Consider the following 25,047-nt stretch of genomic DNA (forward strand, 5'->3'; position numbering starts at 1 on the left):
GTCACAGCATGCTGTTTTATGTCACAAAACCATGAAACCACCAAGCCACAGTAAAATGTTACATTTGCTCTTTGCATAAAAAAGTACAATGTTGTCATCTAATGCCATCGATACTTGCAATCAGATAGTTCTGAGAAGAGTGATCAGAGTGAATTTAAAGACCTGGTGATAGCACGTAGGCTAAAAAAGGTCATATGGTGGCCATTTGAACAGGGAAGACTGAAATGCAGCTGGACTGGTGAGAATGACTCTGAATAAACACTCCAGACTCATCAAGAGGAGGGGAGGAGGTGGAGGTAGGGAGGGAGGCAGGGGGCCAGACACAAACCTCTTCCTGTTGTCCTAAATAGCTACAATCAAGGGAGTGTTATCTCCCCCCAAACTTCCTGCCCTATCAGCTCATGGGGACTCTGAGAACAGGGAGAGCCAGCTGGTCATAGAGCAAACATGGTGTTACATCACTGGAGGCCACTGACAAGAGACTGAATAGTGATGAAAGATGCATATTTCGGTTGCAGGCTTATCAGACATTTCTAATGACATTTTCCTAAGGCCAGAGGATCTTTAAATTCCAAGAAGATTTCAACAAATACCGTACAGTTCTCAGAGTAGAAGGAAAAAGCTGCATTAACTACATTAAAACATTCATTTGAGCATGGATTTCTATTAAATTAAACACGTTTACCAGTGAAAGTTAGAGACATAAAGTAGAGTTGCTTGTGTCACTATAACATAGACCAATTTGTTTAAAAAGTACATTCATATTCTGTACAGGGATATCAAACATTTTCAAAAAAGTCAGAGTGGGAGGTAGAAAAAGAGAAGCCATTATGAGCACAACTGCAGGAGGTGTGTGACGTTTGGCTGCTATCCTTAGTCTATTGGCAGATGTGATCCAGTCTGCAGGTGGCGTGCAACAGCCCCGGTATTGGCCAATGGCACTCCAAAACAGGATGTCTGAAACTCCCCAGGCTTGGGACTTCCTCTCCCGGAGCGCCACGGCCTAGAGTTCAGCCAGCTCCCAGCTCAGAGGAACGCATTACAGATCTGGCACGTGAAACAGTCTGCTGCTCACAACTCAACTCAACCCCACCCCCCTCCCTTTCTCTGGCCCAATCCCCTCTCTAACAATTTTAAACTACAGAAATAGTCCCCCTGGTGCTTTTCCAGAGGAAAGAGCTCTTTTTCTATTTGCTCAGTTTGCGTCAGTGAGGGCATCAAGAGTGCACCCTTTACCCTGTTAATGAAACTAGGCCTCGGCAGCCAACGTACCAAATTAAACTCAGTGGGCCTTTCCAAAACAGCAGAAAAAACAGAGACCTTGACGTGAACCTTGATAGCCCTGACATAGACCACAAAAGACTATATTGTTCACTTGTGGATATACACATCATTTATGACTATAAAGAACACGCAGGACTCCCAAAAGAAACTTTTTAATGATCCATATTTGTGTGCATCACAAAGTGTTCTGGCTCACAAACACTGGATTTTATTTATATTACCATGCGGCCACAACTTCCTGTTTGTTAAAAGATAATATGTTGCTTGCAATATCGCTGGGCTTGTAAACTGTAAATTTCTGGCAAAGGTTTGAAAGACATAAATACCCCCCCCCCCCCCCCCAGTACTAGTACTTCTCTGCTGCAACTGCGCATTACTGGTTTAATGCCTTGCAACTAGAGAGCTGCTTTTAGCTTTAACTAACTGTAACTACATTTTTCTTTGAAGGAGTGGAAAAAATGCGGATGAAGGATAACACTAAAGGGGGAACATTAGCTTAAAAGAGCAACTACTACTGGGGAAAAAAGGCCAATCTGAGAAGCAACATCCTCTGTCCCTTTACATAAAGGCATGATTTCTTCAGTATCTCCCTCTGTGCCACCTACCCATTTGGATCCCAGTGACTTCATTAAGATGGCACGTTGATTGCCAATGTGGTTTCAATCTCACCAAAACTGTACATAAACCCCGCAGGAAATGCAGCTGGGTGACAGACTGTCCTAAAATAAAGAGAGTTAGAGAAACAAGGAGTCCGGGTGTGTATGTGGGGCTGAGGAAAATAAAACAGATGTGAGGCGACGCAAAAGAGGTGGGGGCATGATTAACGATGCCGACACTTTGAAGACAGGAAGACACCTGGCGACCATCTTGTCTCCGTGGGCCCTGGACAGACGGGAATGCTTTAGTGTGTAGGAATTAGGTCCTACTCATCTCCCAGCTTTAGCACAGAACCACCGGCCAGATGGGGACTAAGCCAGGGGGATTGCAGAGGACTCAACGAATGAGACCCAACTGCTGGCTCAACCAACTGCTCTGTTGATTTGGCAGCTTACTTACAGAATGATGGATAGTATGCTAGTCTGTCAGCTAGTTCACTTCCCTTATTGACTATGATTGTGTTAAATCCAACCATACAACTGCACTAGGGAAGACTAATGAAGTGGCTTGTGTATTTTCCAGAAAAGATACTGTACACTTCCTGGCTTTGCAGATCCACAAACACCCATTGTTTTATAGTACCTTGTAAACAATAAATATCAGGCACTTGAAGGCGCTCCTGTCTGCATAATCCTAAATATACAAGCGTAAAAGCCTCGACAGGAGGATCACACACACACACACACACACACACACACACACACACACACACACACACACACACACACACACACACACACACACACACATTCTTCCCAAAGCCATTTTCTATACCTAAGCACCTTGTCCAACTTTTGCACGCACCATCAAGCTGGCCCTGATGGATGACTCAGAGTTCAAAATCTTACCCACAGACTGGAGTAGTCAGGGACTGAACCATCAACCTTCCAATTGGTAAACGACCTACTCTAACTTGTGAAACTATAGCTCATGAGGTAAAGGCTTGTAAGGTGTGACAGGGAAAGTGTCAACACAAAGCTACATTTGAAGCTAAAAATGGCCTGCGGCACTATTAAACCTAATGAGTGGGTGGACGTGAAGAAGATGGGACTGTTATTGTGGCACGAACATCGTGTCTCCTCCTTAGGTTGTCTTTGTAAATAATTGGTCTGGTAGTCAAGCAGCTCCACAGCAGACCCCGAGGGCTAAACAGCTAGCAGTGTTGTCATTACTATGTTCTCTTTGAAGACACCAAAGATGGAGTCTGACCATTCGCTATGCTTTTCATGCCATATCTGAAGACGCCCAGGATTGCTTCTGGTGACAAAGCACTAATAATGACTACTTTGGTGTGCTTGATGAATGCCTGGGGAGCCGAACTTTGACATGAGGCAGTTTTGGACAGGATATATGCCTCCATTCTTTGACCTGATTGAAACACAGAGATCTTATTTCACTTGGAACATATCTTGTATGTGCAATACTAGAAACACAAATACAAAGCAGACAAACTCTAAAAAAGAAAGAAAGAAAGAAAGAAAGAGTGCATAAAAACAATGGCTCAAAAAACTAAAAAAAGCACATACATACATATAAAGAGTAAACGAGAACTAGAAAAGTCAACAGAAAAAGATTTTTTTTTATAATATTCCAGTTTTCAGTTTTTTAAATGACACCTCAGCATTAAAAGCAATTTGCTACATGAATGAATAAAGCCTTTATCACATTAAATAATGTACTGGATTCTATAGAGTTTCTGTGTACTTTCCCTAGGCAAAAAAAAAAAAACTTCTCTTTGCATGAATTTTAACAAGTTTATACAGGTATCCTGACAAATTTAGTTAAATTGATGTTCAACATCCTGAAAATGAATTAAGCTACATTAAAATGTCCACACTGACACTTACAAAAACATTCAGCAATGGCAGCTGGCTGAAGAAAGAACATAGGAGAGAACAAGTAGTCCATGTACATGTGTCATGACCCGGTCTCTATAAATATACAGACGGTGGGCCAATACCCACAAAACATGCCACAAGAAAAGAATGGTCCTTTGCAGCGGGTGCAGTGGAGAAGGCAGCAGTCAGAGAGCTGTGCTCCAAGCAGGTTCCAAATCAGCACTTGGGGAGAGCAAAACATATGTTAGCTATGTTATGGTTAGAATTAGCATCCCTGGTTTTCAGCGGATGTGGGTTTGATCCCTTTGGCCTCCAGGCTCAATCAAGTCAATCTAAAATTAGTGGGCTGCCTCTTTTTTCCGGAAGACAGATAATTCCCCGTTGATTGTGGAGAAGGAAAAACATTGAGAAAAGCAAACATGGTAAGAAATGTGGAGAGTGGGCGACTTCACAGCATGAACGCAGCACAGTTACGGTGTCTCTAAAATAGTGACAGGTGCAGTGACCAGCTGTTGCCAATAAACACATTCATACTAAAACAGGAACGGGAAAGCTTTGTGTAAACGTTTAAAGCACCAAGTATTTATCGGTGTGGGCATAATGTCTGTAATATCAGGGAAATGAATGCTAAAACTAGTTTATATGACTCAGTCACTTTGTAAATGGTAAAAATAGAGGGGTGCTCCAAGGGCAATTCCAAATGGTGCTGTAGGGCGGAAACTGCCAAGAATTTATCTGGAACTGGGCAACTCATCAATGGGCTACTGTGACTATGACCAAGGAAAAAGGACACAGTCAACTGTGTTGATATCTTTCAGCGGTGCCCCTACTCTGAACAATGTGGCAAAGCCCATAGTGGCGTGAAAGGCAAATAAGGCCTTCTGGCCACTAATTACAGAGGGGCGCTGGGACCGTTAGCTCCAACTGTTTCAACATGCAAATCACATCCAACTTGGGGGCAGTTGGCTTCTTAGAACACAACTGTAAAACAAGGCCTGTTTACTTGCTTCTGATTTGCTTGAGCCCTTGCTTTTTGTGGAAATGGTACAGGGGTCAGTACTCAACAAATGTCATAAACGTAAAAAGTGAGACGTAAATGTAAGCTCTTATTTTGTAATCTGCAGGTTAAAGGTTTTGGCCGAATTAAAAGAAAAAAAAAAAAAAAAAGCTGCCTTCCGTGTATCTGCCTGGCTGTATTTCAACATATTTGAAAGTGAAAAACACTAAATGATACAGCCCCAAAGTAAGCATTAGTTATCACTGGACTATGAAGAGCTACAGTCGCATCTCATTAGTATGCATAAAATAATACATAGGAAAAGAAAAAAGGAAAAACACAGCAGCCTTGGCCGCTGATGTCATTGGATTCTCAAGTGTTTTTCTGTCTCTCAAAAAGAGGAAAACTGACACAAGAAATATGTTGTGCTGTGCTATCCTGTTTTGTACATTTCCTGAAATCCAAGGTGTAGGGTACAGGAAAAATCCAGTTTGAGAGAGAAGGTCAGCCTTCAGCATTTGCGGTCTGGAAAAACCATTAGTTGGAATGGAAGGAAAGAGATGAGGTCTAAGTTATTTCCTCTCTTTTCCCTTTTCTCTCCATCATTTGAGAAAAAAAATGGGGTGGGAGGGGTGCCTTACTCCCCTTTGAGTGTCATCGTGCTGAGAAGGAAGCCACGATAAGAGGATTCAGGACAAACTTGTATATTGTGACAGAATGGGGCAACTGAATGCTTGATATATAGGCTCAGAAAAATATCTGTTGTGCTTGCTTTGCTGTCTTAGACGTCACAAAAAATGCCTAGTATCCTGAACATGTGAATGAATACCTAAGTGAAGGCTCATGTACGCTGGTTATATAACAGCGTAAGGTGGAAAGTTCCCATGAGGTGTTAAATAATCACCTGTAAAACAATGAGAAGAATTGGAATCAGGAAGCTAAGCTTTATATAAATCTGGAGAAGGCGCTGCATCACTTTGCCTTTTCAGTCAATAATAATGAAATATTTCAGGCTTTTCATGAGATTGCCAGGGAAATATATGAATGGATTTATTTGTATTATATTTTATTTGACACACTTGTCAACTTTACGTGCAAAAGAACAAGACATATCTGCGTATCCTCATTTTACACACAAAAAAAGCACAATGACAAGTGCTCTTAGTCACTCTGCCAAACGAACACCATTATTCTGGAAGCATTTTGCAAATACTGGCCGCTGCCTTTTGTGGGCCCACTGTTCAGAACAACCCTGTGGCTTTCCTCAGGTGCTCAACATTTCCCTGCAGCTTTCCAAAGCAAGCGTATTGGTTAACCACCCAAACCACTCGAGCATAATGCAATCTCCAATTCACAACACACAAAATGTATTGGCAGCATTCCACTGAACCTAATCCAGGAAGTGGAAACATTTCTGCAAACAGACTCTTGTTGAAAACTTCTAATGAATGGTTTCTCATCTATTCTGAATGATGTAGAGTCTTAAAGATTTTTCCAAATTTCCTCAGTTTCTCTCTCTCGTTCTTTTTTTTTTGTTTTCCTCATTCCAACCTACCAACAAGAGAGAGGGGAAGACGGACAGTGCTGCCTCTGTGCACAAGGACTTTCCAAACACAGAAGGCAGCTGTGCTGGAATGTGCAAGCTCTGAAATTATGGCCCAGGCCATTGCTAAAGAAAATAAAATTGATGCAATCTGTAGAGCATGCAGCTTTTAATTAGTGGCTTCCGTCTCCTAATTGGTTGCTCTCAGTTTCCCTCCGCCTTAATTCGGGATCGGACCAATTGACCATGCTGCATTTAGTTTGCCGTGTTTGTCTTGAGAGAAACCATACACTGTAATCAAGACACAAAATGAGCATTTTCAAGGGCAGCACAAGCAAGTGGGTGCAGAAAACAGTCAACCCCATTCCTTTTCAGTTTTCCCCGTCTTTAAAGAAATACGTTTGTATGGATTGTGAGACCAACTGGAGGAAAAGCCTCTGGATTATGTTGCGAATGTTAAGTCGTGCAAAAGGAAAAGGAAGAAAAAGCCCCAAACTACACTTAAATTCTTAGAGATCATAAAAAAGAAGAAAGATATTTTTATATTTTAAAACACCAACATGTAAAATGTAATTTGGAATCTTTGTATACTTCTGTTTCATTATTATACAACTCTGTAAACTGTATGCAGCACATGCATGTACCCCCACTGATGCTCCATTCATGTGGAAGCTGAGTCCTTATAATGGTTTCTGGAAAGTACATTAACTGAATGCAAAAGTTTACCCATTACCTAACAACTGAGTCATGTTTATTGCATGCAACAAAAGCTAACTGTGAGTAAAAACACACAGATCACAAAGCCAAAGCTTACTGTGGTATGTTTATTGCAGGGTATGTGGTCTTTAAATGGTTTTTGTATCAAAGCATAGACGAGTAAACGCTCCCCATGTAGCTTTCCATTCAAGGTGTGTGGGTGAGTAATGAGACTCAGGTAAGCCAGAGCTGGACATCTTACTTTTGTCATATGTTGATTTGCTTGACTCGTCCGAGGTGGTAAAAATGGCTTAAAAGCATCATCGGCTAACACAGAAATGAGGCTATGGATGGCTGACTCCAAAATATTTTTGATTTGATAACACAAATGAAATCTTTTCCAAAACAACTACTGCTGGACTTTGAGTATACTGGAGAGATAAGCGTGGGACACAACCAGAAAAAAAATAAATAAATAAATGAGGACACAGGAAAAGGAGATAAAAGCTGGGAAAAGAGCAACCGTTTGGCTGCTGACGGCTTACAGCCGAGCTTCAGGGAGCAATCATTTGAGGGTCAGGGACAGGTCTGGTTGCCTGGCACTAGTGGATTCACACTTGCGCACACACGCACACACACACACACACACACACACACACACACACACACACACACACACACACACACACACACTCCCTGTGTCATCCTCTCTCATCTTTACCATTTCCGCTAGCCAACAAACACATTTCCTTTTTACAGGGGAAACTTCAGGAAATTCAACTCTGCACAGAAAAGCTGTTTTCCACACAACAGTAATGAGAGCAGATCTGAAAAAGTTTTTAAACTGAAAAATGAGTAAATTACATCAGAATTATTTAAATTACTTCCGTCACTTCTGGCATTTCCAGGCATTTATTACTTAACTGAGCGTATCTGGTATGATTGTTTGCATGTATTTCCCCATGAGCTGGTATAGCTGCAAATTGCAACAAACACGTAATTCTATTTCTGGAAAGCAAAGAAGCAAAGAGCTCTGCTAAACATCTGAGGGCAAAGATCATTCCAACATCTAGCGGTGAAATAAGACACTGAGAGATGTAAGCAGTGCCTAATTTATGAGGGGCAAAAAATAAAGGAGGTTAAGGGAGGTGAATGGGGAGGGGGGTACACAACTGGATACGTAATAAAGGTGATAGCAATATGTGACACAAAGACGAAAGATACGGTGCTAAAGAATTCAAAGAAAGAGTTGAAGCTTCCTCCATTCTACTTTCTTTTTGTGACCAGTAGGTTTAATGGTCAAACATCCTTCTCTCTCTCTCTCTCTCTCCTGTCTGTTTACAATTACCGTACCGCGAATGAATCTTCCACGAATGACTGCTCAACTGGCAGTCCTTACTAGCCAGGAACAAGGGAGCTATTAGCAGAGGAACTGAGGAAGGAAGGAAGAGAGGAAAGCCAAAGGGAAGGCAGTCCAGCGCAGAGGCCCAGGGAGGGAGAGGATGAGAAGGGAAGGAGGGAGGCAGGGAGAGAACAAGGGGTAAGGCTTAAAGGACAGAGGGAGGGAGATGGGGAAGCAGTGCAGAGGGATCGGTGGTCTTTAACAGCAAAGAGGGGAAGGGCAATGGTGAAGGAGGGCTCATCTCCCTGAGGCTGTTCAACAGACGTAAAGATCCAAACCAAAGAGAAAGACGAGGAGGAGGTGGAAGGGACTGTTGCATCCCTCTCATCCTAACCCACCCATCTTCCCCCCACCAGCAAGAAAAGGAGATGAAAGAGATTAGTTCTGGGGTCTGCCCTGAAGGGACAGTGGACAACCTCTGAAATTATTTCATTTCTCAGGCAACAGGATTTAGAATGGGACCTCCCCATGGCCCTTTGACACAAGAAATACATGAGAGCATTTTGTGGTGGGACAATCTCTCAACCTGCTCCACCCCCAGTTCGACCCAAGTCAAGGGTTTTTTGGACCTAAGAGTGTTTCTGGGGACTTCCTGACAGTCATAATTTACTTTGACTTCAGAAATGACAAGGTGGGAAAAGAAAGCACTGTTACCCTTTTTTGAAACACCTTCTGTCTCCCCCCTCTCTCTCCCTCTCTCACACACGCACACACACAACAAGGTGCAATCCCAAACCTAAGATACAGCCAGCCTTTCACACGGTCATTCATCAAACAGAGCTGGTGAAAGAGGAAATGAGGTGACACCCTGCCATCATCCTCTTTCCGATGCATTTGCCAAGTCCTTGCAGCAGGAACACAAGGCCTCAAAGCCCTCAGACATTTTTTGTCTCACTTTATTACTGTGTCTCTGTACCTGACGTCATGGACCAGACATATTGCAGCAATTATAAAAAAAAAAACAAAACAAAAAAAAAACTATACTTACAATTAGAAACGGATTTATTTCCAGTTTGCAAAAGACACAGGCCACTCTTCTCCTCACTTAATGTTACATATTGAAAAGCACAATGCAAAGACAATAGATAAAAGTCACAAGCCATAGAGATAAGTGGTTTAAATCTTTCAAAACAAAAAAAGCATACTGTTGCGACACTGCTTATGTTTAAGTCAACTGGTGTTCAAAGTAATAATAATGGATTGCATTTATATAGCGCTTTTTGGGGCCCTCAAAGCGCTGTGCAATTCCACTATTCATTCACTCTTACATTCATACACTGGTGGAGGCAAGCTACAGTTGTAGCCACAGCTGCCCTGGGGCAGACTGACAGAAGCGAGGCTGCCATATCGCGCCATCGGCCCCTCGATCGCCTACTGGTGATGGGTAGGAGAAGTGTCTTGCCCAAGGACACAACGACCGAGACTGTCCAAGCCGGGGCTCGAACCAGCAATCTTGCAGTTACAAGACGAACTGCCAACTCTTTGAGCCACGATCGACCTGACCAATGAAAGCTCAATCAGCACCTATAGAGCAAAACAAAACATAATGTTGTAATCCTAATGTTAGCTAATTATCTCCAACACGAAAAAGAGAAGCTGTTGAGACCGTAAACCATCAAAAAGCAACCGCAAGCTAGACTAATACTAATATATTGTGGCTGCAGTATAAGGAAACAACTCCTGCTCTGACAGCCAAATGGTCATCCTCACAGAAAGGTCTGATGGGACTGATTCCATTTCATCTACAATGGGTAACCTAATCCCGATGAAGATGACTGAACCCGACAGAGGATATACATTGGGATACCATTACTCCGTTGGCCTGTCCAGTGTGCCTCTGAAATGACTGCACTAAATAATAGTCCGTTTGTTTAGCCATTCTCCTAAACAAGGCACTGGACCTGTTGAGGTGAAAGGGAAAAGAAAAGAGAGCACAAATCTGCTTTTTATCACAGGAAACCCAGGGTAGCTCCCTTAACCAAACCCCCACCTCCTCCAATCTTACACCTTATCCACTTGTAAGCGTCTCTTAATGTGGTGTTGGGATCCCCGGAGCAGAGAGCCAGGCTCAGGGGGCTTCAGCAGGGGATATTTGAAACATACAAAGAGGGTATTATTTGTTGCAACCCCCTGTTGGCCCCCTACCAGCTCCTATTTTGTATGTGGGTCTGACTGTATCCTGATGGTGGTGAATGATGACTCCTTCTTACTCCATGTTTCTTACACACGCTAGAACAAGATCAAGTAGGCTCGCCAACTTTCCAGATGGATCTATATATATATCTATATGTATTATTGACATACTTACATATATATTGGTCTCTATATACTTGATACTTTTTTAAATGAGATGCTTTTTACATTTAATTTTAATGCCTAAACAATGACTGTGGTGTATCTATGTGTTCATAAGATTAAATCATACTGTTGTCAGCATATTCCATTTCATGTTTCCCCAAAAAACTTCCCATAAACTTCAGTGTTTTCCTGCTGAATATTTTATTGGTGTGTGGGTGCGAGTGCCTTGTTGCAGGCAGCCTTGAAAAATGATAAACGATCCAGGAAGGCTTCCTCGAATATACATTACGCCTACTATGGTTATCAGACGCCAAAAAAGTAAGATTTTACAATTCTCTAAAGCCTTCACAGTGACAGTCGTCCTGTTTTTTGTTACAGGCAACACAGGATGCGCTTCATATCGCTGTAAGCTACCAAGCCCTGTGTGATAGCATGCATTTGCTCTGTCATGGCGAATTACACTGCATTTTTTGTCAAAGCTCTCACTGCTGGCATACCACGCTGTGCCGAGAAACTGGCCCCATTCGAAGGGACTATTTTAGATTAGTTTATTTGTCACTCAGAATTTAGCCTTGAAACACAACATAGTTTAAATGCAATAAGATAAGCTAAGCTAACGTAATATGAACCTATGCATTTGGATTAGTCAGCATAACAAAAACTCAAGTAAATTTGAATCCTTGCTGAAATCACGTAGATGATGTTAGTTTGATATCTTTAAAAACATAAACAAACAAATAAATAATAAATTAATGTTAGGATAGAGCCAGATTCAATAAATGAGTGATTCTCATTTGTTTTGTTCCTTGTAGCTGACACTTGTCCAACCAGCTTCTTTCATGGTGAGTGTCCCCTTTAAATGTTGCATAAAAATTGTGAGTTTGTTTTTGCTTTTCGTAGTTTTCTTTAAGCCATCCAATCGAAGGAATTTTTTGTAATTAAAGCTGAACCACTTGTTGGTTAAAACACCAACACTCCATGGTTCCAGTTTAAATTTTCATTTTTCATAAACTACTCCTTTTATGTGGGTGCTGCAGCCTGCTGGGAACATCGACTCTTTCACTCTCATCAGAGCTGTAAAGTCACTCGTCAGAGGTTTTTAAAACTTATACAGCCGACTCATTGGCAGGAATGCAATTACAAAAAAACAAAGCACCTTAGCTAAGTTCTCAACTGAAAGATTTACCTGTTGCCTGATAGCAAAACAACAAGTCACAGCTGCACTGCAAGACAATCAGCCACAACAAAAAAGAGCATCCCTCTGACTGATCCAACCTTGCACACCGACAACTGTTTTCATAAATGTTTGCAATGTTTATCAGATACAAATAGCAGAACCTGAACACAAACATTTACACAAGGACACGCTAGTTACTGACGGACTTGAAAGTGGCCCTTAATCGTGCGCTTATAAAGCTCACGGGTGAAGAAGAACACGGATAAACCCTTCTCTCGTGGTGTAAATTCTACAGGAAAAACAGAAAACGAACAAATGAATTACTGCACAAGACAGAAATACTAAACTGCGAAAGAGGAAAAAAAATATGCAAGCTCTTCAGCAGTACAGCAGGAGAGGGGTTAGGAGTAGCGTTTATGAGAATAAACGAGATTTCCTGAACTGAGAGCATTCCAAGGGCGCCGGTGGTCTCGGCTTGCCAAAAGGCAAGACGACACATGCTGGAGATGTCTGCCAGGTAGCAGAGCACAAAGAGCCCTCATTTCCTCCCTACCCCTCCCTTACTCCCTCCTTTCCACCCCACGCACACCTCCCTCTCCCATCCTCATGTCTCTTTTGCTTTTGCTCAATGCCAACTGCAGGAAGAATATTTAAAAACACACACAAACCGAGATGTGTTGGATACAAGCAATACCACAAAAAAACAAGCAATGTCTCACTAAATATTTGAATTTTATGTTTGTAAGTGTGTGAATATGAGAACTATGTTGCCTTTTAACCAGAAAATAAATTTTCTTTGCAGAAAACTCGCGTCTAGGCTCGGATAACCAAATTGTGGCCCTGCAGGATTTTTTCTATGTCTGGTTGGACTGGAGGCTTTTTTGTGATGATATTCTTGGATGCACACATGTGTAAGCTGACACTAATACAGCCCTTGAAGTTTGATACTTGCCTGGGGATCCTGCTCCCCCAGTGCCCAAACACACAAACACACACACACGCAGCTTCCCAGAGCTCATCCATCCCTCGGTGGTATCTCATTTCTTGTTTGCAAAGACATACTCACACACTTTATTTTGCTACTGCAGTTTTACTAACCTGCAGGTCAAAACTCTCACTCTGCATTCTCATTACCAAATCTTGGAAACGTTACCGGGACAGGAAAGAGCGATTCTCAAACAGCGAATCATACCAAAAAATAGAATAAGTGGTAAATGCAACAAAAAAAACCCTTATCTCTAAAATGAAAACAGCATTTTGAAGCACAGCTATCAACAGCTCAGCTCGGCTTCAGTAGGACACTGAACTGTGGCAGCAGGGCTCTATTCAGAACTGTGCAGTCAGGAAAAAACAGTGAATAAGCTCTAATCCTTTAAGACAGCACCAATAGAGATTCCATCATGCTTGGCTCGTCACGAGAGGAGAGCAAAGCTTGGGAGATGATAACGTCAGGCCAACACAAAATAAAATATGGCCTGTTTTGACTGCCTGGCTTACAGCCGGTCTTTTAGCTAAGGGTAGTTTCCTGTTGAGTGGAGGCATGGCTCAGGTGGAGGTTTCTACTAAAGAAAAGGCAAAACAAAAGGTATTCACAGAGAGAAACTGAGGATCCTCCGATGCCCTGTTGTGAGGCCACATAACAAAGACTGAAATGTTTTGAGTGTTCAAGAGAGGCTTTCGATACTTAAGTGAAGAAAGCCTTAATGTACAGTCTTTATGGAAGAAGGAATTAAGAGGTATTCATAAGAGCCAACACACAGAAGCAAAAGCACAGCATGGTTCAGACGTATGCATTTCAAAAGCTTTTCATTAGGTTACTTCACCTTTGAGTCAGATTAGCCATGAAAAAATCAAAATAACCAGTTAAGTAATTCCTTTGACTGAGAGAAAAATATAATAATTCACAACAATTTGGATTTCAGATGCTGCTGATATGTTTTAAGGTAAAAAAGTTCCCTTAAAAAAGGAAAACGGGCTAACAACAGAGCAAAATTGGCCTAAGGAAGCCTGTGATACCTTTAGAATCTCTGGTAAAAGAAGACATTTTCAACTGCTTCCTTATTTCCCAAAAGGTCGCCATAACGGACGGATCTGCATATTTGATTTGGCACAAATTTTATACCAGATGCCTTCCTGATGATTTCTCTGGGCTTAGAAACCACACTGAGCGCAGTGACCCCCTGAGCCCGGGTTTTGTGTCTCCTTCCTGAATTGAAACCAGGACTCTTTTATGTGCAAGGCAACCATTCAAAAGCTCCAGTATAGTTACTAAATGTACCTTGAGGTGGGTTTCCATGATTAATATGGAATTTGGCCATTCACACTTAACTGGCAGTCCAAAAATGATCAGGGGAAATATAAACATTTACGGTTTCTAGATTCGCAGAGACGATGATTTGCAGTCGGCATATCTACCACTGTCACGAATGCAGATTACAGTTATTATTAGATAACTTATTTGATGCTTTTTCATTTCATGAGGTGGGAGATTCTACCATTTTGGTTCGCTAAACAGGTGATAACAAAAGCATAAACCAGCACAATGACCTGCACAGATGAATGGAAAGCCACAACAGACACAGAAGCACTGAATGCAGCAGAGAGAAAGAGAGGGGAGAAAAAAAAAAAATCAAAGCTACACTTAACTAATGCCTGAATATTTAACAAGTGGCCCACTAATTACAGTCTGGTGGAATTCATCTGTGATTACAATTAGCAACATCCAGACTGGCTGGGAAAACACTGGCAGATGTTCAGGCTGCTCGAACTGGCGTGATGTCAAGTGTTTACTTTGTATGACTCCTGCTAAAGCCCGGTAGGCCACAGAACGGCTTAATGAATGGACTTTGATCAACATGCTCCATATACTTGGTCAAACCTAGGGCCAGGTGCACTGACATACACATGAAATGAGAATATACTTTTTCTTTTGATCTGATTACAAAATACAAATGTTTAACTTTGTGGATCTTGGATTAGAAAGGACCACAGATTCTACAAAAAGATAGCTACAATTATGAATGAATAAAAAGTTACACATTTATAAGGTCAGTTACGGTACTACAAGAGCACAGAGATTCATGTGTCCTCACGTTTCCAGTGCCAGACATCATGTGGTATGACTTTTTGGACCAAATCAAAAAACTCTAGGCATAACAGTTACATTAATTTATAGAGACAACGGTGCACAAAGCATCATCATTACATGCTTTTAAATAATATAACAAGTACACTACTCCTTCCACCCTACGCTCATTTTTATGTGCCAAAATGTATTCTGTGTCACATAAAACATGTGACTGTTACCAGCCACAGAAGGAATTTACTTTATAACATTAAAGGCTTCTTACACGATCCTCTAAGCACCAAAGGCGTTTTAACACTTTTGAACATTTTCATTTCTTTACTTTAAAGTAGGATCGACAAGTTTTGAAAAGAATTGTCAAGAATCTTGGCCCGTGTCAGTTTTGGCCCCATCTCCTGTTCAGAAGCTACACTACAGCACAAGAGGAAGACTTTGAGAAGGAGGAGTCCGTAAACATGAGAGGGCAGAAAATCGAATACATAACGGTTAGTGACTAAAACACACTGTGATCTGGTGGGAAACAGGTTTCAAACGCTGGAAAATGTCAACAACAAAAAGGCTCGATGACAAATGGATGGCACTGGGATGCTGTGTACTCTACTTGTGACTCAACGGATCATTTTTGAGTCATAAATAATCTTTGGGTTTTTGTAAAATAAAAAGAGGAAACTGGTGTAGGTGGAAATTTGTAAGTTGCTGGGTGCATCAACACAATACTTATAAAATATAAATATTAAAAACACTCTCATGTCTAATAATAGCAGAAAGTGTTGACTTGTTGAAGGATAAACTCACCCACTGTAATTTCCCCTACAGTACTGAACAGCAACGTAGACATGCTGCCCTTTCAATTCTAATTCTGCTGCCTCTGTTTTGTTGTGGCCCCTTGATCAGATAAGAGCCCAGTTGGTAACTTCTGGTCACAAACAAAGACCCATCTGCTAGCAATCTTCTCCACTGTAAGTAGCCCTGCCTCCTGATAGCATGGATAAAGCCTAGCACACATTAGGGCAAACAAATGGGCTTTTCAGTGAAACAACAGACCAACACTATCTTTCTGAGACAAAAGTAACCCATGGGTTCACAGCAAAGACAAACTGTAATGGGAAAAAAAACTATCAAAGCATCATTTTACCGACTAGAAAAGGGGCTTCTGGTTTGTGAGTGTGTGTTTGTGTGTACAATAAACAAGATGGACAGCTGCTCGACAAACAGAGTGACAGGGGGTTCTTCCTACTAGATCAGCCTGGATAAATATTCCTGGTGGTGCTAATCAATCACCACAGCTCAGTCATAGTGGGTCAGAGGTGGGCCTGGGTGATTGGCGCAATACAAAGGAAAGAGGAAGTGGGAGAGTTTTTTTTTCTTCTTAAGCTGGAGGGGGCAACGGGGGTAGGATGGTGGTGTTTGGTGACACGTCATCATGACTGCTTTATGACATTTCTTACACAGACCCTTTTCGTGCATGTTTGGGACGAGAACAGGTTGTCCCTGTTTGTATGTTTTTTTGACAAGGTAATAATGCACATTCACTTTATTCATGCTGGGTGCTTGGGGGAATGTGGTTAGATATCTACGGAGTTAAACATCAGGTTACGGTATAAGATTTCTGAAGGGTTTATGATTGCAGTGTACCTATGGCACATATTTAACACCGAAACATAAATCCACTGTTAGGCTTGAGAATCAAATCAACTGCAGGCATCTACAGTTTAACTCCTAATAGTGTGTAAAAAACTGTATGCAAATATTAAGATAATCTGTTGTTTTATGATGAAGAAATGCAACACATACATGACAGTTTACTGAAAGAAAACAATGGAAAATCTAAATCTAAATATAGTAATCAATAAATTGGTCTTTGGTTGGGTAATTTCATAAGTAGCAGTAAGTAAGGCTGATTTAAACGTGTTAATGTCAACCTATTTCTATACTAACCTCCTAGGACCTGGCATCCACATATGTGGACATCACATTTTGGGTTATTTAGACCAAAATACTCAAATACCCACTTACGAGGACATTATACTGCTTCTGTTCTATCTAAATTTAAACAAATGTTCTCATATGTGGAGCTCATTTTTCTTAGAAACAAAAATTAGGTAAAAAAATAAAAATATCTGGTAATTCTTTGTTTTTACATTCTTCAGGTCAAATATCCCAATCAGCTCAAATATCAAAGAGAAATAAAAAATGCATGCCGTGGAAGAGTTTGGGTCTTGGGAGGTTAATTTAAGTGAAATCATAAATCATGGATCATTACAATCAGGTGTAAACTTACATTTTGTTTGACAACATGTTTTGATTATGCCATCATGACATGATATGCTAGAATCCTGCGTCCCATTTGCCTCGGAGCTCGGAGGGACATCACTCCCAAGTAAGGAAAAAGCAAAGAAAATCAGGATTTATTTTACTCCTTAGCAAAGTAAATCCATCCATTTGTGCATCTCAGAGCATCACTCTAAGAGCATTTTTAAGGAAAGAGATGACAATTTCATTTTTTCCAAAAGAGCTGATAAGAACCATGTGGGAATCTATATTTAAATGATTATATTGTTGCTAAACTGCCTCCTCAATATACACTTACCAAAGATGTGTTGCAGGTCTTTAACTGACTAAATGAAAAACAATATTTACACAGACATTAAATGGAGAGCACTAAAACAACCGGATAAAAAAACTAAAACCTAAAATGTTGTGTAGGAGCTGTTGAGAGATGGACAACAGCCCTGCTCCTTTCAAGCTAAAATAAACACCACTTTCCCCACTCTCTTTCTCTCACCATCCCACTCAATCTGTCCGTCAAACAGCTGAGGCCCCCAGGAGGCCTCCACTGCACCTCTAACAGCCCACAATAACTTCATTGACACCAAGGCGTCCCATTAATCTTCATTTGTCCTATCATATCCTGCCATTGGCATGGAAATGTCTGCCCATCTCCGGCTTGAAGTGACAGACAGCGCCGGTGGTGGCGAATGAGCGGTAAAGAAGGGTAGGGTGTTAAAATAGTAAGGGGTGAATGTGGGGTGCCTGTCTGTCCATTTGGCAGCTTCCGTTCCCCATTCAGATGACTTGAACCTATGAAAACACACACGTTACACATGCAAGCACGCACACACACTGTGTCGGGGGATACTGCCAGCAGGAGGTAATCTGATTTCTCAGCTGCACGGGGGACCACTTCCTGAGAGGGAGGCCAGCTTGTACAAGGACGCCTGGGGTTTCCCATCTGTGCATCCAGGGGCTTGATCCCCCCCCCCTTTTTTTTTTTAAATCTTTCTTTCTTTTAGACACACACTCTCACAGTTCTATGCTTAGTCTGTTTCTTTAGCAGTGATACCACTAAAAAGCGTCTGAATTGAGACTGCAATCAGTTGTTGCTGAAATTTACTGTTTTACCATCACCACAGTGATGGATCAATTTTCCACAAGTGGGCTGTTTGAGCAGCATGTTATCAAAAAGTGCTTACCAGTTTATAACAACTAATCAATATATAAAAAAGTGTATTGATCTGTTGATCCGTTGCTGGTTGGAGGAACAACAGCTTTATGTAATTTTCTTCCTGTTTACTTAATTCAGCAATATTTTAATGCTTGCCATGTTAAATTAGGACATGATACCTTCTTTTAAAATGGGTAAAATCAAAGTATTTTTTAAACTCAATATCAGAGGACACCCTACCGCAAAAAAAGCAGAAGAAAAACTGAGAAAGGGCTGCCTGTGCAGAAGCTTACAGAGCACGGCGACATTCTCCTTTCCTGTGTCCTTCTTGACAAGGCACAGGCTCAGTCTTTGATCAGCACTCAGGAAATTTCATTAAAACAGAGATGGGTGGATACCAAACAAAGGTTTTGTGGAGAAAAGAGAAAGGAGGAGATAAAAGCAGAGGGAGGCTAAGGGAGAAAAGACGGGAGTATGATCTTCAAATTGTCAAAGAAGGGAAGTAGAAATGACATTGAGACAAATGTTTGACTTTTACTGAGTTTTAAATGAAGCAAATTAAACGTAAAGGTAAAATGGTTGTAGATGTTTAGCGGCTTGGCTTGAGCTCCCAATCACTAATGCTCCCAATCCCCGGAGGCTAAAATGAAACGAAGAATTTATTATATTTGATGACCTCATCATATTACAGCCTAATTTCTAATCAGATATGTGAATTGGTTTGGGTCAGAAAGAGGACAAAAAAATGCTTTGGCAGCAGTTATTCCACCAAAGTAAACTAAAAGGGTAGAAGCATGAAGGTAGATTGAGTTACTTAAAACAATTTATTATGAATGCAACTGAAACCATATAAAGTGCACCACGACGTACTAATGGCATCAGCATCCGAAGAGCAAGTCACAGAAGACGGATCGGAGCAAGCGGCCTTTAACCTTAACAATCACATACAACAAAGTAAGGGAGGGAGAGGAGTAGACAAGGGAGACAAACTAAACATCTCCTCAAGCTTATCAATCATGGACCAAAGAGGAGGATGGAGAGATGAAGACAGAGAGCCGGCGTCTGTTTACCTTATCGATCATGTCAGGCCGGTTGGTGGCAGCCAGAACGGTGACGTCTCTGAGCTGCTCGATGCCGTCCATCTCTGTCAGGAGCTGAGCCAGGACCCGGTCCCCTACACCACTGGAACCAGAGGAGCTGAAGGCATGGAGAAGCACAGAAGATAGATGAGCGAAAGAAGATGGAAAAGAGAGAAGAAAGCGATGTGTGGCTGGATGATTAAATGGATAACGGAGACAGGAAAGGACGTATATAAATTACCTCGAATCGGGTGAAAAACTTAATTATTGAATTACTGAGTGTTAAGTGAAGTACAGCTAAATGATGGATGGGAAGGGAGGAAGAACACCATGACCTGTAAAGGTATAAACGTGGAAAGGAGGAAATGCACAGAAAAGAAATACTCGGAGCAATGAGAGTAAAGGATAAGGGATAATGAAGTTACATGCGTGATGGATGAATGGGAAGATAAATGATCCAGATATGTAGAAGAATTCATCCTTTTTCTCTCAGGAGTGCGGTACAACACATGCTGAAAAACTTTATCATCCATCACAATATTTACAATTCTACATAATCAGGAAAATTTGCCAGTCCTTGAGTACTTGAAGGGAACATTTGACATTCGGCGAGCAGACATTTTCATTAGCACAATACTTCTTTCAAAAAAACTGGCAGCAAAAGCGAGCTCTCTTGCCAATGACGTGTTAAACTGAACTCAAAACAAGGCAGCAGAAAACAGGCAATCCCTCTATAATAAAGCAGCTCTTCTTTGGTTGTTAAATACGTCCCTTTGTTTGGACTTGTGAATATCGTGCCTCACCTGAAGTCAATGTGATGAAGAAGCGAAAGCCGATCTATGCAAATATTTCATGTAATTCAAAGGTAAACCAAAGTATTGAGATGTTCTACTGAAAATGAGTCAGAGAAGGGTAAAAGAATGAAAGACAGGCTGTTCCCTTTCACCTAAATGGAGCAAAATTTAAAGATTGAGCAGCTTCCAAATGTTAAAGGGGTCAGTGAATGAGTAAGGTCAGCCATCTGAGGCTACCTGAACATCCAGGAACATTTTTTACCAAACAAAACTTTATACATTGCAGTGAAGGACCACTTTGTCCATTGCAACAGTGGGACAGAAGAACTGCATAATAGCACATCGACAGCTGTATCGTAAAAAACAAAAAAAGCTCATCGTTGCATTAGTCACTGCATAACAAGGTGGTTATTTTCCATAACACAGTGCAGACAGCTATCCCTCCAAGCTCAAACACACACACACAGTCTCTGTTGACAGGGCCAGCGGAAGTGCCAGACGTCATTAGCACAGACAAGGCTGCAGAGGAACACAAAAGAGCTCTGTCACTGAGATATGAAGGGAGACAGAAAAGGGGGTGGGGGGAAGGGGGAGAGACAACGTTTGGGCGAGGGGAGATGCCAAGGAAGCTGCAATGAATTGGGATGGCAGCTTGAAGAGAAAAGTAGCAAAGGCGCAAGATGAGAAAAGTTATCATGGGAAAATAAACAGAAAAAAAGTCATGAGGAGGAGAAAAAGAGAAAGTGAACAAAAAACAAGCTGAGGATGGGATGATAAAAGCAAAACAGAGAAAAAAAAGGAAAATAGAAATAAAAAGGAAAGCATTAAAAGGTGCTATTATGTGGAAAAAGACAACTTATCAGTAAAACCAATCACTCTCTGCTTCTCAAATTTGGCCTCTGTTTCCGTCTTTCTTCAATTTTCTTCATTTCATTTCACCAGTTTAGACACGTGGCAGGTAGGCTGACAGATTTACAGGTGTTTGTCCTACTTCGAAAAGAAAAACGCAATCTCTCACACACGCACGGGCTCACAATCCGGCAAAGACTGTCTGGTTGTGTCAACAGTTTTAAATTCTTGCCGGCATGCGCGAGGCACTTCATTGATTAAACATGGCAGGAAGTGAACACCAATAAATAACCTTTACAGATCAGCGCTAAGTGCATTTTTAAAACAGTGAGTGGGCTCAAGGCACACATCCAGGCAAACGTCGATCGTAGCCACCTCACAGTAGGTTCTCGTTGAGATCAATCACAAAATTGGACATTGAGATAATGAGAAAGCGAGGCTCAATCATATTGTGAGAGCAAAAATGCTCGTCAGTCCCACTGGCAAATGGATGAATCAAAGTTGCAATAGTATATCCTGTATGCTGATTGCAGCGCAAGAGCGAAGACTGCATTATAAGTCACAAGCTCTAAAGCTCAGCCTAGTGAAAGGCCTAGCTTATCAAGTCTAAGAACTAAGGTCAAGGGAATATAAGATATTAAAAATTCAACATCTCATGAGCGGAAGCCTGTTAACAAAAGTACAGTTATCAAAATATGTTTTGTCTTAGAAGCAGAATGTGATGCTTTGACAAAGGGCCCACTCACAAAGGTTACAAAGACTGCCCATTGGCCTTTCTCTGCTCCTTCCTACAACTTAGTTTCATCGGTTGGTATAACCAGGAAGCTTGCTGCATATTTGGCCTTCCCCATCTGCCGTGGAAGGGCACAATGAAGTGTTTGTGCGCCTCCGGCCTGTGTCCTCTGTCCGCCCCCCCTCCCCTCCCCCTCGTCCTCTTTCCTTTAAGCCACAGATGTTCCCAGTGCCATCCCACTAAAGCTCCTCCAGACAAGACTGTGTTCTGTGTTCACCGGGAGTGAAAAGCCGCAAAAGTTTGAGGAGACACGACGAGAACTGAGTGGCTGGCTTGGATAGTGCAGTCATGCAGACTTCCTGGGATGTTTGTGCTAACCATCATATGAATTAACTGTGAGATCTGCGGGGGGTCAAAGATTAAGGCTGGTGAACTAAAGCCGACCACAGTGATGATTGTGCATCATCATGACTGGACAAGGAATGAACAGAGCAGAGGAGGAAAGGGGGGGGGGGGGGGGGGGATTATTATGTACGAAGGCTATGAAAAGAACATACTGTACCTTCCTCTTTCACTTGCGAGAGCATCAATCTCGTCAAAGAAGACGATGGAGGGAGCGACGGCCCTCGCCTTCCGAAACACCTGCAAGCAGCGTCAGCAACAATAGAAAAGAGGAAAACAGGACAAATGTTTAACCGGACTTGTGAATCACTCCCAACCAGAAGTGCGCACAAACATACAGAGGAAATACAACACTCATTAATGCCATGAATTACATCTCAGGTCATCCTTTCATTGCGTAAACAACCAAAAATATCCAGAGCATGGACGGAGGAAATAAAGAGGCCAGGAAATCAACTAAGTTTGCATAACTTTCTGCTTACACAACTTATATATATATATATATATATATATATATATATATGATAATAAACAAGGATGTTAAATGCACATACCTCTCTCACAGCTCGTTCAGACTCCCCAACATATTTACTCAGTAATTCTGGGCCCTGAAAGAAAAGTTTAAAGCGATTTAAAGGTATTCAAGCTAGTCTTAAACGTGACATATTTACAACCTGAAATGCTAAATTATATTAACTAATACTCAAAACACATTGATGTGGGTTTTATTCTGTCCAGAAAGAATTCATTTGCCTTAATTACTAGCACCTTTATGACTAATCATTCCTTTTTTATCCTGAAGCTTCATCTGGTGGCAGTCCTGTTAGCATAGCTGTTTAAACTGTGACCACACAGCAGCTGCTTCTTTGTCACATCTTTTGCAGGCTACAAAGAGCCCGGTGAAAAACAAACAATGATAATACAGCGTAAGAATGTTACAGATTACAGCAGTGCGTGCACGTGTGTGTGAGTGCGTACCTCCACAGTACTCTTTTGATGTTTACTGGACACTGTGTACTGCTTTATGCAACACCTGTGGTTCACTTGGCAAATAAACAGTACTGTTTGCTGCTGCGGCCTCCCTTGTTACTGTTAGTACAATAGTGCTACCAGTACCTACTATGAACGCCACTATAACTGTAGCTGGCATCACAACCTACCAAATTAAATCTCGGGCTCATTCTCACAGATAAAATTTAAGGTTTGTAACCAAAACCAAACACTGCATTGGCTCAGCCAGATCAAAACTGTGTGCAGGACAGCAGCCAAATTTGTCAAGGTTTTTACCCAGCCTTGCTGACAGTGATAAATGAGCATTTTATTTCCATTTAGTTGCAGTTTCTTCCAACTGGAAGACACTAATTCCTCCAGATACCACTGCTACTAAGACCACATCCACACTCTGCCGGTTATGTTTGAGAGGATACTTTTTTCCCCTCTTCATTTTTGGCCTCCTGTCAGCCTAAAACCAGAGATGTTTGAAAATGGTTTCTTGAGTTTTCCCTCACAGCTTGGACAGTTACATCGGGGTTTTTACAAGAAGCATGGAATATACTTAGATATGTTTAAATGCTCTGCAGCAGCAAATCAACTAATACTGTACTAGGAAAGCATCTCGCTGACGTGTTCAACGTCAGTATGCTATTGAAGAGCATCGATCAGAGAGACGTTTGGCATAACAAACAACCTGCTTGTTCAAATAGATAATTACTGTAAAGCATACGCTTGTTATTTCCTGACAAAATAGGAGGCGATTAAGCCATTTCCGGCATTTCATTGTGGATGAGGAAATTGTGGACGCTAAAAATGTACTCACTTCATTTAATTCTACTTAAACTGCTATCACGACTAATTTTACTCAAATTACTACAAAATAAACCTCCAGTTCTCTCTCTTCTTCTTAACTTCCTAGTCCTTTTCTGCCTCATATCTCCCTTGCTCAGAGCAGATAAACATCCACTCAAACCTCAGAAGAACTTCCTCCACTGCAATCCACCCTTTCAACGCCTCTGGGCTCACCGAGGAGACGACACTTAACTCCCAGCCCCTTTGTCTCCTGCAGTAAGTGAGGAGGTTGACTCATTAATCCCTGGTTCCTCACTCTCTGTTGTAGAGCCAAAGGGTGGACATGGTGAGTTTAAAACCATTGACACTGTAGAGATATGAGCAGTCTCCGTATGTGTGTGTTAGTGTGCACGTATGCATCTGCGGATTTGAGTGTATTTGAGTGGCTGCAGCGAGAGGAAACTAAAATTGACAAGATGATAATAGGGCTTTTCACACAGAGGAAACAGACTGAGCCTTAAAGTATCCACATTTAAATCTGAATAAAGTATCTATGTCAAAGCAACCGCTACTCTGGAAAAACCTGATAGTGTTATTTCAGATGGTGAGAGTGGCTTTCAGCAGGAGGGACAGGATGTTTTTACCCTTCTCACTGAGCAGATTCTTTTTGTGACGACTTGAAACTTGCAGCACAAGATTATAATAAAACTCTTAAAAAAAAAAAAGCAGTAACTTTGTATCAAATGCTAAAATAGTCACCGGGACTAATGTGCGTGCACAGACATTAAACAACTCGGATTCCTCTGGATTATATTTGCTCCATTAAAATGCTAGTGCACATTGAACCTGATTATTGTAATTAGGAAACAGCACGTTTTGTAATTTTCAGGGGAATATTTGTTTTTAGAGTAAGTGTAACAACATTTTTGGTTTCTACAGTGCTACCCTTTGTTTTTCACCAACTGCCATAAACGTTGTATCCT

At 41.4% G+C, this 25,047-nt stretch overlaps 1 protein-coding gene across 1 annotated transcript in view; it reads right to left on the minus strand.

The window, feature by feature from the left end:
- afg2a (AAA ATPase AFG2A) overlaps positions 1–25,047 on the minus strand; it is a 112,978-nt gene that overhangs the window by 51,372 nt on the left and 36,559 nt on the right. The window contains exons 13-15 of the mRNA XM_084954043.1: positions 22,834–22,887; positions 22,440–22,519; positions 19,493–19,619 (exon numbers count right to left, since the gene is read on the minus strand). Coding sequence (XP_084810169.1) covers positions 19,493–19,619; positions 22,440–22,519; positions 22,834–22,887 — 261 coding nt within the window. The remainder of the gene's footprint in view (positions 1–19,492; positions 19,620–22,439; positions 22,520–22,833; positions 22,888–25,047) is intronic.

This window comes from Perissodus microlepis, chromosome 2 (assembly GCF_051167445.1).
Source record: "Perissodus microlepis isolate ML-2025 ecotype Zambia chromosome 2, ASM5116744v1, whole genome shotgun sequence".
NCBI lineage: Eukaryota > Metazoa > Chordata > Actinopteri > Cichliformes > Cichlidae > Perissodus > Perissodus microlepis.